The sequence below is a fragment of the Centruroides sculpturatus genome, unplaced genomic scaffold, assembly GCF_000671375.1.
Source record: "Centruroides sculpturatus isolate CEXI.00-Female unplaced genomic scaffold, Cexi_2.0 scaffold450, whole genome shotgun sequence".
Taxonomy (NCBI): domain Eukaryota; kingdom Metazoa; phylum Arthropoda; class Arachnida; order Scorpiones; family Buthidae; genus Centruroides; species Centruroides sculpturatus.
The window spans coordinates 51,373-68,287 of NW_019384789.1; the positions used below are offsets into that span (position 1 = coordinate 51,373).

At 25.7% G+C, this 16,915-nt stretch overlaps 1 protein-coding gene across 1 annotated transcript in view; it reads right to left on the bottom strand.

Moving 5' to 3' along the window:
- The window catches only part of LOC111629289 (metabotropic glutamate receptor 1-like), a gene marked incomplete at its 3' end in the record, with an annotated part of 67,918 nt that extends 51,308 nt beyond the window's left edge, over nucleotides 1-16,610 (bottom strand). Inside the window, exons 1-2 of the mRNA XM_023373175.1 lie at nucleotides 16,586-16,610; nucleotides 9,270-10,179 (exon numbers count right to left, since the gene is read on the bottom strand). Coding sequence (XP_023228943.1) covers nucleotides 9,270-9,963 — 694 coding nt within the window. The remainder of the gene's footprint in view (nucleotides 1-9,269; nucleotides 10,180-16,585) is intronic.
- Between the last annotated feature and the right edge of the window lie 305 nt (nucleotides 16,611-16,915).

Sequence of the window (16,915 nt, forward strand, 5' to 3'; positions counted from 1 at the left end):
TAGTGTAGTGGTTCTCAATGTTTTTGAGTTATTACACATTCATAAGTGTTTGGTGACTCATCACTATGCAGTTTGCCATCGAAATTATCTTATTCATAAACGCTGAACATCTTCACTTTTCATGTAAAAAATATACAAATAATAATAATAAATAGAGAAAGAATTAGCATTCTTTGATTACTTTTTAGAATTTTGTGTAACATCTATGAGACCTTTGTGGCATACCGGTTAAAACCACTGCTTATGAACACTAAACCATAAATATTTATAAATAATATTTGCATAAAAAATCAAAATAATAATTTTCAAAGTTTCGTAAAATATTTAGAATTTATTTTCGGCGTAACAATTCCTGTAATATACCACAACAATTCTATTAAGATAATTAAAAATGAATTAAATTTCCTAATCATAATGAATTACACTAAAGTTTAAATATCATTTGTGAAAAATTAACTAGATGTATAAAAATTAAATGAGAATAATCTAATATTATGCATTAGTTATTTTACCAGTATTAAGTTTAGAAAACTTTTGCACTTATAATTATTACCTGATTTATAAGCAGATTTTAAAATTTGTGCATATCTCAAAAATAAATTAATTATGAATATCATTAATGAATCAGTACTTAAATATATTATTAAATTTAAGTTTTGAATTCAGAACGATAAAAGAAAAACAGAAATTCATTAGCATTGTAAATAAGATTATTATATATTATTATTATTATTTTTTTAATTTAGGAAGATCTATGTTTACTTGATTTGAGTAAGTTTAATTTATATTTCTTTTTATTTTATGAACACGTAACGAACGAAAATGCTTTTATTTTGAACTAACTTCATGTTTGAACTTTGGACAAATTAAAAAATAATAAAAGTACAACAGCTGAATAATCAAAACGTAAGTAGACTTTATTCTATTAAAAATATACCAGAATTACTGTACGATAATGCTTTCTTATTTTTATTTTGTCCAATTCATAGTTTTCTATTATTTAAATTGATAAATTAACATTTTTCACTAACTGTTAATTACGTTTTTGTTATAGTATTTATCAGCGATGGTAAATCTTTTCCCGAAGATGGATCAAAGTTGAATTCGAAATTTAGAAAAATTGCTTATTTTCGAATTCAATTTTCTATTCAAGGGTCAAATATTTAATTTGAATAATTCACATAATTCAATATATAAAGTAAAATTTTTATGCATTTTGCTAACTTTTATTGTTATTCTATATACGTGAGAAGGAATTAATAGTGTGATTAAAACGGAAACAAATATTTCGTTTGATGAGAAGTCTGCTGTTGTTTATTTGATGACATTTTTTCTGAGATTTATAATTAGTAACCTTTAAGACTTTTCATGACAGGTTTAGGATCACGCTTTCACATTGCATATACAATGATTTGAAATTTACCAAATATTTTTTATTGCGCGGTCACTGGTTCGCCACTGCAGTATTTAGTTCCTACAGAATTGAGAAAATTTACTCAGGATTCACTCAGGAAAATTTTACCCATTTTACATGTTTGTACAATTAGAAAAATTATTTACATATTTATAATTGACGAATTTACTAAATATTGTGTTGTTTTAATACTCTATTAGAGTAATAGAATTTCAAGCCAACACAGACTTATTATTTAATAGTAATAAATAAGTTAATTTCAATTTTAATAAAATTTTTATTATACTGAAAACAAAAATTGCAATTATCAGGAATAATCGAATAAAAATGTTTAATTAAACTGCAAGATTTCTGTATAATATACAAAAGTATTTTTTTGAAATAAAATTTATTAGGATGATAAAAAATATGATCAAATATGATAAAAAAATTAAAAGTGTTTAATGTATAATTTATCCGTTTATAAATCACAATTTACAATTCTAATTTAGTGCTTTTATGAATAGTGGGGACTTGTATATTAATTAATAAAGATATAAATACAGTCATTGTTAAAAAAAATTACCCATGAAACGGTAACACATAGGAAGTAAAAGTCACAAATTTTCTAATATTAATATATTTTTTTGACGTTACAATCGTCATCTTTAGTGGTAAAGACAAATTTTGACATCATATAAGACATTCTGTTCATAAACTATTTAAAAGATACTATAAATCGTACCAAAAACCATTTATTTATAGAATTGAATCTTGTTGTTAATAATTTAAGAGGGATAAGTAAATAAAATACTACAAAAGAGAACTTTTAAGCTTTTTAAAAATAAGGATACGATGATATTAGATGAACGTTTTAAATATCTTCTTATGATTTTATTCTAAAAGGTTTTCTTGAAAAACTTCTGCGAAAAAGTTTACCATTTTTATTTTGCGACTCCTGGACTTATAAAAGTTCTCCGATCTCTAACAGAGCTGAACTGATTACTTCAGATAGGTAAATTTTTTTTTTTTTTTTTTTGTGTGTAATATGGGGCCATTTTATACCAGAACGAAAATCTATAAAATTATTAATAATCTGATCAACTCAAAATGTATTCAAATTTTCATAGCTTTCTACACAGCTAGAGGACACAGGTTTAATTTTAGACTTTATTTGCTGAATTTTACAAACGGGAAATATGTGAACTAAGTGAATTTGTAGTTTTTAAATATATACATTCCCTCAGGAAAAAATCGCAGATAATTTTTACAGGTTTCTTAGTAGACAGTATGAAAAATATGCTACAAAATATTAATGAAGGGTAGGGACTAGGGTTATTTAAAAAAATCGAAAACTTTAAAACCGATTCCAGAACCAAGTCATGGCCTAAAACGTTCTGAAAATCGTTTCTGAAAAAGATAAAATCGTATAAAATCGGTTCTGAAAAAGAAACTAACTATTTTTTTCTACACAATAAAATAGACAACATAGCTTTATTTACATATAAAAGTATGAAAAGAGTAAATTTAAATTTACAATAAACTTGGAATTGATGTGCCCACCAGTGACCGAGTGGATGATACCACTAAACACTGGTACTCGGTTCTCGCTTCGCCAACGGGCTGGCCACTAGTTTCCGAGTTTTCTTTACGTTTATAAACCTAAATAGGGGCAATTTTCCCATACAAGATCTCTCGGAAGACATCCCTCTTTGGCAGATCATCCATATGTTGCGTTGCCGTATACAATAATTATTATTTTATATTTTTGGAATTATTATTTTATATTTTTGGTTTATATTTTTGGTTTATATTTTAAAAATAGAATAATAAAAAAATCAACTTTAGAATCAACGAAAGAAAAGTGTTCATTTAAAATAAATATGGCTATTAGCTAATCGCAAAAAATTAACACTTTTAGGACAGATAAAATACAATAAATCTATTTCTAAATGCATTCAAATTTCAAACCAAAATATTTCGTAACTTTAAGAAACACAATTTATAATTTATTTAAAAAATAAAGAACTTAGAAAATAATTTTATATAAGTGAAAAAATTAGGAGTCTTTTAATAAAACGGAAATAAATTAATTATTTTTATTTTGAAAATAGCGCCTTAAAAATTAATGAGCATTGAGCCTTTTGGGAGGACATTCTTATTCAAAGTTTAGACCAAAAAAAAGCTAAAGCTGAGAAAACGTGCTCGGATTCAACGTTTGATGCTTTGACGTAAATATTGCTTGTGCAAAAGGTCTACATTTTGTTTTTGTTTTATTTTTTTTATTTTAGTTAAGATATCAATAGCTTCGTAGTATTTGAATTCATCACTCATATTAAAATATTGTGAATTATTTTTTGGTATCAGTTTGTTTTTCATCTCGCTCATAAATTCTGGCAAAAGGTCGCTTTCTTTCGCTATATCGTAATTGCCACGTGCAGAGACTAAAAACTGAATTTTGCGTTTCTAAATTTTTAATAGGAAAATTTTACTAATATTTTTATCCTTTGAAATAAAATTTAAAATATTAAATAAATGAACGGTTTATATTTTGCGTTAGTTTTCCTTTTGGAAAATGAAAATTGTGCATCATTTTACTTTGGTAGAACTGGGTTTTACAACTGATTTCCGGTTCTATAAGTAATTTTTTAAAAGCGGGTTAAATCCGAATTTTGAGGACTAGTTGTCAACCCCAGTCGAGACCGAAAATGTAATATAAATCCACGAAAAGTTACTTCTTTCACAAAAATATATGAAATCCAAAGGGCCATATTTAACACGCGTAAATATCGTGAAGTATATAATAATTAAAATAAAAATACATATCTGCATGTTTACAATCCATTGTAAATTACACATTCGATTTCTTTGAAATGACACTTGTAAACTGCTAGCAATATTCATGCAAACAACTGACATGCAGTTCTAGCAATGATTGCATCACGACTGGAGATTCACTATAAGCTTTAATTCGTGAGTTTATCCAGCATTCCTCATTATCGTTTACGATTGTCGTTACCATAATAAAATGCCCTGTTTATCATTGTATTAGTACGCAATAAACAAAATTGATTACAAATAACATAAAAGTTTGATTCATTAGCGTATTTATTTTTCTTTATAGAATACAGTTTGCGACGTTGGAATCGAATAAAACTTTATTAACATAATGACGATAATAAGTGATTAGAATATCATAACGAAGCGAAAATTTCTTGTGAAACAGTGGAACAATTCAAAGCAATTCTTTAATACCTTGTACAATCTTCTCTTGCCTGGATACGTACGATGATACGGAGTAGCATGAAGGCATACAGGGCACCAATATGCTTGTTATCATGTAATAGACTTATCCAAAGATGTAGCATTTGCCATTCAGACACCTCATACTCGTAGTTGGTCGAACTTGGCCTCTCATCTAGTCCCGCAAATACTCGTTTCTATATTTCCTTAAGGATGTAAGGAAATGTGATGAAAACATTCCTAGAAAGCTCTAGTCGTGTGCGATCGAGCATTATCTTGTTGGAAAATGCTGTTTGCCGTTCTATTATCACATGAGGCATCGCATATGGCAACATATGAGGGCACAGAATTTTCTGAATGCTGTGCTGTTAATGTCTCTACGCCTTTATTAGTAATAATCAACTGATATACAACTGGCTCCCCAAACCACTATGTTAGTAGTGAGAGTAGTATGTCTCTCAACAATAATGGCGGAATTGAAACGTTCATCAGTTATTATTCACATTCTAATATGGCAGTTGTCCATTACCAAACAACAACGAGAACCAAAGACGATAAGTTGCCAATACGTAGCCGTCCATGCTTTTTTGTCACAGCATCATTACAAACGACGCCCAAAATGGCAGAACGCATAGTTGTTGCCGTGCATGCAAATTTCTCTACCATTGGTAAAAGAAGTGACAAGGTTCCACTTTTCTGTAGATAATTGGAAAAGACGTTGTTGCAGCTGTTCGTGCATGTGTCACGATCAGACGATTATCTCTCCCGGTAGTCTGTTTGGGGCGTCCACAGCATGGCCGCCAAGTGAGCCCTGACGGATCCATTTATGCTCGCGTCTTGCATTCCATTCTGCTTCGTTCTGACCCGGTCGGAACGATCCAGATAATCAGTAATTGTAAGAAAAGACCATCCAACTTTTCTTAGTCGATGATGTGGCCTTTCTCAAACTTCCGTCAGCTGTGCGTAACGTCTTTGACTGCATCGCACAGACATGCTTGGCATTCAAAGATTTCCAAACAGCAGGTATATTGAAAATTCTGAACATAGGAAGCCTCTGTGAGCCTTTATATAGGATAGTGAGGTAACGATTCTAAACATTCTGATGGCATTACTCGGCGTGCAATCAGACACAATTCTAATGATTTATATACCTGTCTGAAAAAAAGCTGCATGTTCTAATTAGATTATTCTATCCGCTAGCGTTATTTTTTTTCTTTCTTTTGTCAATAGTGTAATTGTAGAAAATATAAAATAAATTCACTTCTATAATATCAATGGGATGAATTAACTACAGCGATAGTATATATAATATGCTGATATAAATCTAATGAATATTTTAAAAGCATTTAATAAAAATATTCTATCTATAATTATAATAAAGTAAACAATTTTTAACTTTCCAACCTAAATTAAACTTAGAAAGACTAAAGAGTAATTATTATGAAAATTAAACTAAAACGTGAATAAATTTCATCTAATATATGGAATTATTTAATATTTCATTTAATAAATAATTAAATAAGTCAAACTTTATTTTAATCTTAGTTCAAAGCCAGAAAACATTAAAAAATATATTCATTTAAAGCTTTATTGTAAAAATTATTTTGTACATTAATTAATTTCATATTTTTCTTTTTCGTTTTATTTTACGTAACCATTATTTACTTTTCATTTAACTATAGTTATTAAATAAAATTTATTTTATATATAAAAGTATTCATTTCGCGAGCTTATTTTTTTTCCAGGAAATACTATATTATTTTAACTAGTAATTAAAGTAGTAGTTTTGAAAATTATTTTAAACTTTATAATTAAATTTTTGTTTATGTATGGTTGAGTGTATTTTGACTTGATGATATTTTATAATTATATAAATGCCTTACTTTTATATTTTAATATATATATATATTTTTTTAATTTAAATATATATTTATATTAATATGCAACTTTTAAATAAAACTTATCAAATTTCTTTGCGTGTTAGACGATATTTTTATATAATAAATTCGTTACAATACAGTACACCTACTTTGTTTACTCGAAGAAACAATGTCTCCTAGAAAAATTTATTGTTATATAATTATATTGATTTTTATTTTATTAGTTAATATCATCTAATTTTAAAATTTTTGTATAGTCAAATTTATATTCTTTTTTATAAATGTATTCTTCAAACAATATATAATTAATCAAAAATAAATTTTTAATTGTTGAAATAATTTCAATTAATTATTATTTATTACTTTATATTAACTGTAAACGCGCTGAAAATAATTTCATAATTTTAACATAATGCACTCTTGCTAATCTGAGTTAATTATTATAAAATATTGTACGGCTTAGCGTAAAGTTCGAATTAGCGAAATTATACGGGTATACAATGAAAACCAAGTCAAGAAGAACTGAAAAAAATACATGTATTTAAATTATCTTTATACAGTATTTTAACTCTAGCATTTAGCAGAAAATCGAATGAAATTGGTTCAGATTAAGCGGTGTTCGGACTAGCGAGAGTGCTTACACGTGTTGTATAATAATTGCATTGAACACAGATAATTTTTCAATATGCCTAAAAACATTCAAAATATATACGTATACGTATAAATTACATGTTTATTCTTTGTAAACGTAAAATATGTCAATGTAGATTATTACATACTTTTATTTTATTTTTTTATTTTAGTTACGTTAGGAAAAGACTAATTGAGACTAAAGGTTTACAACCCCGCAAAACAATAAAACCGTAACAATAAAAAATAAAAAAACAACAAATATAAGCTATATAGTGTAATACAGTACGTAGAGTTTTGTCAGAGAAAAATTAATTCGAAAAAGTTCTTTAGAAAAAAATGTTATGTTTAATTAATTGATAATAATTTTAACTTTCGTAAAGATAAAAATGTGATTTATATTATAAGACAACTATTTATGACGTGATAATCATTATAATGCGATCATTTCTACAAAATAGAAATACTGATTTATATAAACGAATTATAATTAGAATTATATTTTGAATTATAAACGGATAATTATTTACGACTGTTAACTGAATTATTTGTATGTAATAATTCAAATAATGCATTAATACATACATTAACGTATCAAGAGTATGAAAATATAACAGTCGTCGTGCTTAAAAGGATTTAGAAATGTAATAGGATATTTCTGAATTCAGGTTTTAAGTCCGTAAACAAAAATAATCAGACATAAGATTTAAAATAAAATATTGACGTTTGATTTAATAATATTTTAAAAATCTATTTGAAGAGAAAAATCGTTAAAATAAAAACTAATTAACGTAAAAATCAAGAATTTCTCTTAATTTCAAATTTCCAGAATACATTATAATCTTTTAAATCTTAATCTTATCATTAATGACAAACTTTTCAAGTATATGTACAGCAAAAGTAATCTGAAATCATATTGTTTCAGTAATAAATTAAGTGTTTTTGATGTACAGTACGTTAAATTAAACTATATTCGATAAAATTGTGAATTTTTAAAACTTTCTTGGGAATATTTTAAAAGCAAAATAAAAAAGTATTGTTTCACGTAGTAAGAATAATAACTATTTATTAGGCCGCGATCAAATAATTAAATAATCTTTTAAATCATGCTAAAGCAATTTCAAAGAAGAAAACTATTAAAGATAAGTACTTAAATCGGATTTGTTTTGACAACACTTTTAGGGAATCATAAGAAAATCTTGTAACTTCATGAAAACACAGTTAGTTCAATAGGAGACATTGAGCTCAATCGTTATCTCTTTTTAGATAAGAAAGCTGCCAAAGAGGAAGTAAAAGGGAGTTGACAAGGTGTCTACCAAGCTCTGTTATCTGCGGTCAGCTGACAAATGACGTCACACGCACGGTTGGCTACACAAATGATCCATGATTAGAAGTCGGCATTTCTCCAAAACAATTCGCTTTTCTAACATCAAGAATAAACTATTTTCGGCATTTTCAATTCTTTAAATTAAGAAATGAAAAAAATTGATCATGTAGAAATCTACTTTAAATTGTTTCCGGTTTTTTATGTTATTTTTTCTAGTGTTTCTTTTATTTTAAATTTTTATTATATTAAAATATCTTTACAATAAGTATTATTGTGTAGATTATGTATTAAAATATATAAAACCTAAAAAATATTGCAGAAATATCATTAAAACTATTCGAGAAACGAAAATTATTTAATTTTCTAAATAAACTTTTTAATAGTTTCAGCAGTCATGAATATAACTAAATTTTTAATTTGTAATTTTTATATTATACCTATTTATAATTTAAGTATTTTATTTTATTAGACAGGTGTAAAGATGTTAAAATATGTTATTTACATAAATAAGTAACGAGAAATTGTGCCTTAAAATTTGTTTAGAATTATCATACCAAAATAAGTAATTTCTGCTTGTCAAAATAAGAATCAACAGATTTTTTAACAGAATTTTTCTTTTAGGATTTATAATTAAATAAAAAATTATATATTTTAACTAAAATATACAATTTCATGCAAATATTTAATGTTTTTCTATAAGGTTTTTTATTTAAGTTCAATTTCTAAAATTAATAGCGTAATAATTAGATTGATATATACTTAAATAGGAAGCAAATACATTTATAAAAGTACTCACCATCTGTATGTACCGCTGAAACATACGTCCAGTTGTGTCTTCTGACTATGTCTACTAATACTTTTGCTTGGTGAAAATCAGACGGAACGACACGTAGAAAATATTTGTAAAAGCTTTTATCACTTAGATCTTGACTAGTAGCAGAATAACCTATTTGTGGTATGTTAAACAGTTGTAAAAGATTTTGCACTTGAATGGTCACTGTACTTGAACCGGGACCTATCACTCCGACTAAGTTTTTGGCAAGTTTTGGAGGTCTTGGGCACAAAATTTCTCCTTCAGCGATAGCACTTGCATTAAGGGCAGCGTCATCAATCATAGCTATATTATCTCTGATAAATTCTATACTTTGTTCAAGAGCAATAGGCGAATACCAGCAAGAATCACGAATTTCGATACCTAAAGTAATGTTAGGCAAAATAGAACTGTTTCTATTAATTTCATCTACAGTTTGGAAAGCCGATTCCACGCGTTGGATTCCATATTGTTCTCTAACTTCTCCACAAGTTCTTGTCTGCGCTTGTTTTGGACCAGGAGCAAAGTGAACAGAGAAAAGAGCACCAATCATTATATCTCCAGGCAGAGTTACCGTCTTCCTTTGGATTTCGGGTGAACCCTTTGTGATATAGATAGGTCCCCAGAGGGTTAAAACCCCCAAGATCGTCAACAAATGTGTCGACAATAGAAGTAGCATCGTCTACTTCGTGTGATCCATGAAACTCTCAATGACATTATCACTTCATTAATTTTTCATGGATAATTGTATATGTTAAAATATTTTTGGTATCATCGAAACAAATACATTTTATACGTATGAATATAATTTCACTTTTTCATAGGCAGCAACATGCTATACTTTTTTAAAATTGGCCATTCACCTTACGTGTGATCAGACACTTCTCATCACTACCTGAAAAAAGTAAATAAATATGTAAAATTTCAAATATATTAATATTATAAAAACGAAAATAAATTAAATTTAAATACATTTTTTACATAAACAACAGAGTATATTTATTTGTAGTAAAAATTGTTTATAAGCAATCTAAAAAATATAAACATATTACCATATTTTAAAATCCTTCCTTGGCATTAATACATATCTAATTGGGACTTTATGTATACAATAGTAGGAAAGATATAAAAAATAACTATTTTCTTGAATTCGACAAAAAGAAATATGCCGTTCCTTAAAAATTTCAAAATCTTAAATGAAAATGCAGAAAAAATTTCATAATTTCGTTCTTCCCACACCTCAGGGACAACATAGCGAAGTAGACCTTTATTTGGAGAGCTTCCAAATAAATGTCGACTCTACTACGTAACTTTCTTGTTCCTGAGATATGAGAAGGACGAAATTATGAAGAAGCTGCAAATATTTTTTCAGTTTTTTTTACTTTATTTTAATTAAAAGTGAATTATCGTTCATGGTTTAAAATTTGTATTTCAAAATTTGTCTGACTGATTTACTGATTATAATTATTGGCGACAATTGGCGACATACTTCACAATTTTCAATAGAACAATGGAGAATTTTTTAAGCTGTTGAGATCCGGTTAAAACTTTTTGAAATGTAAATAGAAATGTAGCAATTTGGAGAAGATTTAAAAACGTAAATTGTGTTTAAGTAACACATAAGTAACAAAATTAGAAGACATATAAAAAATTGATGAAGAATTACGCTATTATCGTAAGCAATATTTAAAAAAGTGCATCGTTGCAAAAACGATGAGAACTTTTTCACAAATAACGAAAACATTTTAAGAAATAAGACATTGGTTGCGATTTAATGAGATGCTCTTGCAAATAGATGGAGTTAACGAGAAGATTTTAAATTTTTAGATCGCTATGTTTTTGCTATTTCAAATTGTTATTAGAATAAAATAATAACCAGCTCGAGAACTGTTTATACTTTTAATAAATTAAAACTTAGCAACGCAGAAATGATATCAATAATAAATTTATTATTACTTGTATTATTATCTTCTTCGCGTTTTGTTTACGATTATAATGCGTAATATGTAAACATGCATTATAATAAGTAAAAGATCTATAATTTTAATTACAGTATATCTATCTACAAATAAATTACATTTGTGCAATAAGAATATTGTATTCCATTTTTTACTACCATAGAAAGTAACCGACTTTCATTATTTCACTTATATACATGTACTGTACAGTAATGTACAGTACTGTACAGTACATTGATATTTTAAAGTCTGTAGAATATTTTTTTTACAAAAAATATACTGCAGTTAAATTGTTATGTATCTGTAGTACGATAAAACATGCGTAAAATACACAGAATACTTCAAAACACAAAATTATAGATAAAATCGATAAAACTGTTATAATTTTGCAATAAATCCATTCATTTCTGAAATATTTATTCTAATATTTGTAACAATATATGCTAATCATGAAATAAATGTTTTAATTAATAAAACGCACAATGAAATATGTTTTATTCTCATTTTTTTTCCTTCAAAACTAATGTAAAAGCGCAATCCTTCCGCAATTTTTTATCGCCTGTCTTCTTACTTTTCAATTTGCATGTTCTTTAATAATTTTTTCTCGAAATTTTGAAAATTTTAATTATTTTTCTTCAATTTTTCCTTAATAGTACGAAGGACTGTTATATCAAGATTCGTTTAATAAGTCTAATAATTACAGGAAAGAAGAAAACAGTAAAGAGGGAAAAAAAGAAAACTGTTAACGGAAATATTAAGAATAATTAGACTTTTCTATAAGTGAATAAGCATCAAATAAGATATAAGTATTAATTGAATTTTTTAAAAAAAGAAGATAAAAACGTATCAATGAACGAATTTGTTAAATAAAATGTATTATTCTTTGTATTTTGCTTTAGTTAAAATCGCATGATTTAATTTTATCTGATATTATATCACAAATTATTATTTTAAAATTACATTAAATAGTATTTCATTATATAGAAAATAATTAAATACCCAATAAACAATTCAGATATCCATAAATTATTATAAAGTATTTATGCGAGTAAATTAAATAGTAAAAATTAATGTTAACACTAAAATAAACTTGTCTTAATATTTTATTTATACAGTCTAAACCTGTCTAAAATAGAACCTAAATAAAACGGAAAAAATAATTCGGTATCGTGCGATTTCGGTTTACACAGGTGTTACTGAATTACATTAAAAATGTTAAAATCTATATAGCCTAACTATAAACATTATACAAATAAATGTTTAATTAAATAAAAGTTATTAGAAAAAGTTAACTGTTTTTATTTTAACTTTCCCCTTTATATTCAAAAGATTTAAAAGGCGTTAAAATAAAGTTTATAGTAGTTCATATACAGAAATAAATATTTAATTAAGACAAATTATATGTTAAACATTATTTATAATAATGTTCTATCAAAAGAAACAATTACAAATTCTAAAAATAAAAATCTATAAATTTCTGTATCTCGGTTCATAAACTTTTCCTTTTAGAAGATTTATATAACTTCCTTATTTTATTTGTTTCCTCGTTCTAATAAATTATTAAATGATTATATTGCATTACCTATTATCTTTAGTTCTTAATGTAAATGCATATTGGATATAATTTTCTAAAATAAAATTCATTAAACTATAAATTCAATTTTAAAAAAATCTGTATATTGTGAAATCTCAATTAAAATGAAATAAATATATTCAATGTATTTCTTGATTTTAATGATTTAATATGAGCGATATTAATAGATTTAGTAATTAAAAAGAAATAAACTAGCGCATAAATATGTGTATTACGTATATTTTAGAATAAAACTTTTTTAAATATTTTATTTATAATTTCCCAAGTACATTTCTATAAAGTTATATAACATTTGTTGAGACGGTCATAATGCTTTTTCCTCCAAGCATATCAGTAGATGTATTGTTAATTTCTGCTATAATAAAACGAATACTGGAAATATATTGGAAAACGTGACTTTGAACATTAAACGTGACTTTAAATTTCAATTTAGAGAAAATAATCAGTCGGAATTAGAGAATAGTGGCGAGTAGTTGAGAGTAATAAAGTAAGAAGTGAGAACAATAGCTCAGACTGATGAAATAGAATAACCTTAACCATAAATTCTTTATACTTTCATTATGACTACTTTAAATTGTGCTCTTCGTTTTATAACTAAACTATAAATTTTTAACACAAAATAAAATATTTATATATAGGCTATACATATACACATTTATCTGCACATATTTAAATANATATTTTCGATTCTTTAAAATCGTAATATCACAGAGAAAATAATCCGAAATATTTTTTCGAATAATTTCAATTTTGAAATTAATTACTAAATCTATCGTGCTATTAGTACAATATACAATATAATTATACATCAGATTTAAAGTTCATTGTTGGTTTTCAATACAATAAAAGATCTAAAACGCTTTACAGTATAACTAGTTGATGAAAATAACGATATATAAATTGATAGAATCTAAAATAGAATATTTCTTTTTTATGTTTTTGCTTCTTAGTTAATCAATTGTAACAAATTAATTAATGTATTAAGTTAAGTATACACAACTGAAAATTCTATATAAGTTATTAAATTTTTATCACATTATTCAAAATAGTTGAATCTTACGTATATGAAGATTGTGATTAAAATTGTGTTCAAAACAATTCAGTCAATGTTAAATCAAAGGTAAAATTCTAGTAATATTGTTCTCCGAGTAACTCAGAGCGAGCTTTCGATAACAAGCAATTATGTTGTTAGTTCGTCATTTTCGTATTTTGGAGAATAGTCATTAATGACTTTCCACCGACCAATTTTCTCATCTACATTCGCATCAGATTCTACCAGTGCTAGATATGAAGCGCAACAACGTGTAAATGTCAGACATTTATTTCTAGTGTATTTCAACGGAAATTGAACGTTTAATATTGATAATTTGAAATGAAAATTAAAATTAGTGGCGTTCATATATATATATTATAAACGTTAATTTATTTAGCAGTATGAATTATATAAGTTTAAATGCCTGAATGTGATTATTTCAATAATTTAATTAAGCACAAAATTATTTTCTAATATAACTTCATTTTATTGAACAATAAATGTGTTTTATTATGTCTTATCTTTCAGTGGAGTCTACTAAGTCTGCAGTACGTAGTAGTTTCTAATGTAACTACATTAAATAGAATCAGTCGATTTGCGTAACCAAGTTGAAATCCCCAATATTGGATATACGTTGAAAGCAGTACGACGACATCAGCTAACAACAAGCAAAATTACCAGATATTTTGTAATGCACTAACAGATATTAAGGAATTTATTTAAATATTGAAATTTTTGTTAGGATAAAATTTGACATTTAATGCTATGATAAAAGCAGAATTTATCTGACGGGATGAAATAAACTATTTCCTAATTCCAGATGCTGATAGCACCTGGACAACATAGTTCTTTGCAGTAATCACATGTGCCTTTGTGCTGATTATTATAATCCGTGATTTCAATGGCTTGTATGTCGTAATTTGAAAGAATCATCAGTCAATTTAAATGAATTCTATATTAAATCAATTTTAGGTTATGCTTTTAACGTCTGATTGTAATAAGATTTAATTGAAATTACTTGTTTGAAACAATGAAATATATTTAAATCTTTATGAAAATTAAATAGTTTTAATGACTTGAATATTATTAACTCCGTTATACAGTATAATCATATTATTTACTCCGTGATCCGATATTTAATGTATATCACTTTTTTTACAAGAATTCTTTCAAAAAAATCGTTTCGCTCGGATTTTTACGCTGTGAAAATGCCTATATGAAGCAATTTATGTTTAGAAATTATAAAATTTAAAACTTAGTATTTTTTTTATTATTAATTTAATATCTTAGTTATTCTTGATGATCTAAAATTAATAATTAAGATTAAACTAATAAAATAATTAAAATGTTTAAATTGTAAGTTCATAAATGAATTAGAATTATAAACACATTTGAGTTTATAATACATAAGAATTCGATTCCGTTTAGTTTTTTTTTTTTTTAAGACACTAAGATCAAGGAAAAAATAAAACTTTTATGTATCTTAATAATCGATGTGAATGAATTTTATAAACTTTTTATAGCATTTTATCAATAAATTCGAGTTTTATTTTTCGAAATAAAAGTTGGTCAAAACCAATCCATAAAATTGATATTTGTTTGGACACACAGATGGACAGCTTGATTAATACTGATAGATATTCACAGCATTGATTCTAGAAAGGAAGTAAAAACTAGATTGTCGAAAGAATAAAAACATTCGTAGATAAAAGAGAAAAATAAACAGCACTTTGTGCTTAATTAAAAATTTAAAAATGTAGTTTTAGTTACTTTACTCCGTAATTTAGCTTACGCATTATCTATATATAATGTAGAATTATATATAATTCTAGAATTATCTCTATATATTATCTAGAATTTTATTTTTTAACAATGAAAGGCGGTTTATTTTGCAAAGGTGGAAAAACCCATCAGCCAGTTGCCATCTCGCTACTCCATTCAAGGTCATATCATTTAAATTATGTAACTCGCGCCTACGTTTTACTCACTAATTTACTAAAATATTCTCCAACCTATATTTTAATTAAATATCATATTTTACGTTGATGTTATTAATAAATAATGTAGCTAATATTTTTCATTTCGAATGTTGAGATATTTATATTCATATACATTAAATGCATCTTATGAATATGAATATTCTTTAACATGTAGAATAATATAAAAATGTTATCAATTCAAATATTATATAAACTTACAATTATTTAAATATCTAAAAAATTTTTGAAATAAATACAAAGTTTGTATGCTTCAATAAGAAATTTAAACGTGTAAAATATTTATTGAAAGTTTATTCACGATATTCTTTCTATTCGAATTTCTTCATTTAAAAAGATATTTTCTGAAATTCACCCTTAAATAGCATTTATTTCTTATTCATGATTAACGAATCAAAAAATGTATTATTTGGGACATCTAAACTATTAAGAATAAAATATTAAAAGATAAAGTAAACATTAGTATTAAAGTTAACTAAAGCTTAATTCAATTTCAATATTATTTAAATATGAATAAATACAATTTTCGATAAAGTATATTAATCTAAAATTTATATATAAATTTAAAGTATTATATCTTCTTTACAGCTTTTTTTGTTTTTACAGATTCAGATAGCGATTTCTAAAATTACAACGTTCTTGTTGTTCTTTACCTTATAAAATCATTCTTAATTAAATATAGTTTTAAATAAATTATTTAATTAACTTAACTCGCTTACTTTAGAGTTTAAACAGCGATTACTATGCTAGAATATTTATCTGCCAAACTACATATATGGTGCTTGAACGAATCCTNTATCATTTATAATTTATAAAGTTAGATATGAAGCTGTTAAGAAAATTGATATTTTTCAAGCATAAGTGCTGGCAATTTATGCGATGTTATTTCTTACAAGTAGGGAGAATATTATGAAAGAGGAAATATTTTTGCTTTTAATGGGGCGAAAAACATTGAGTTGTTTTTATTCTTTTCGTATGATGGAAGATCTATTATTTGACTAATACTCTAGTCATTTTCGTGACAAGTATAATAACTTTATAAATTGTTT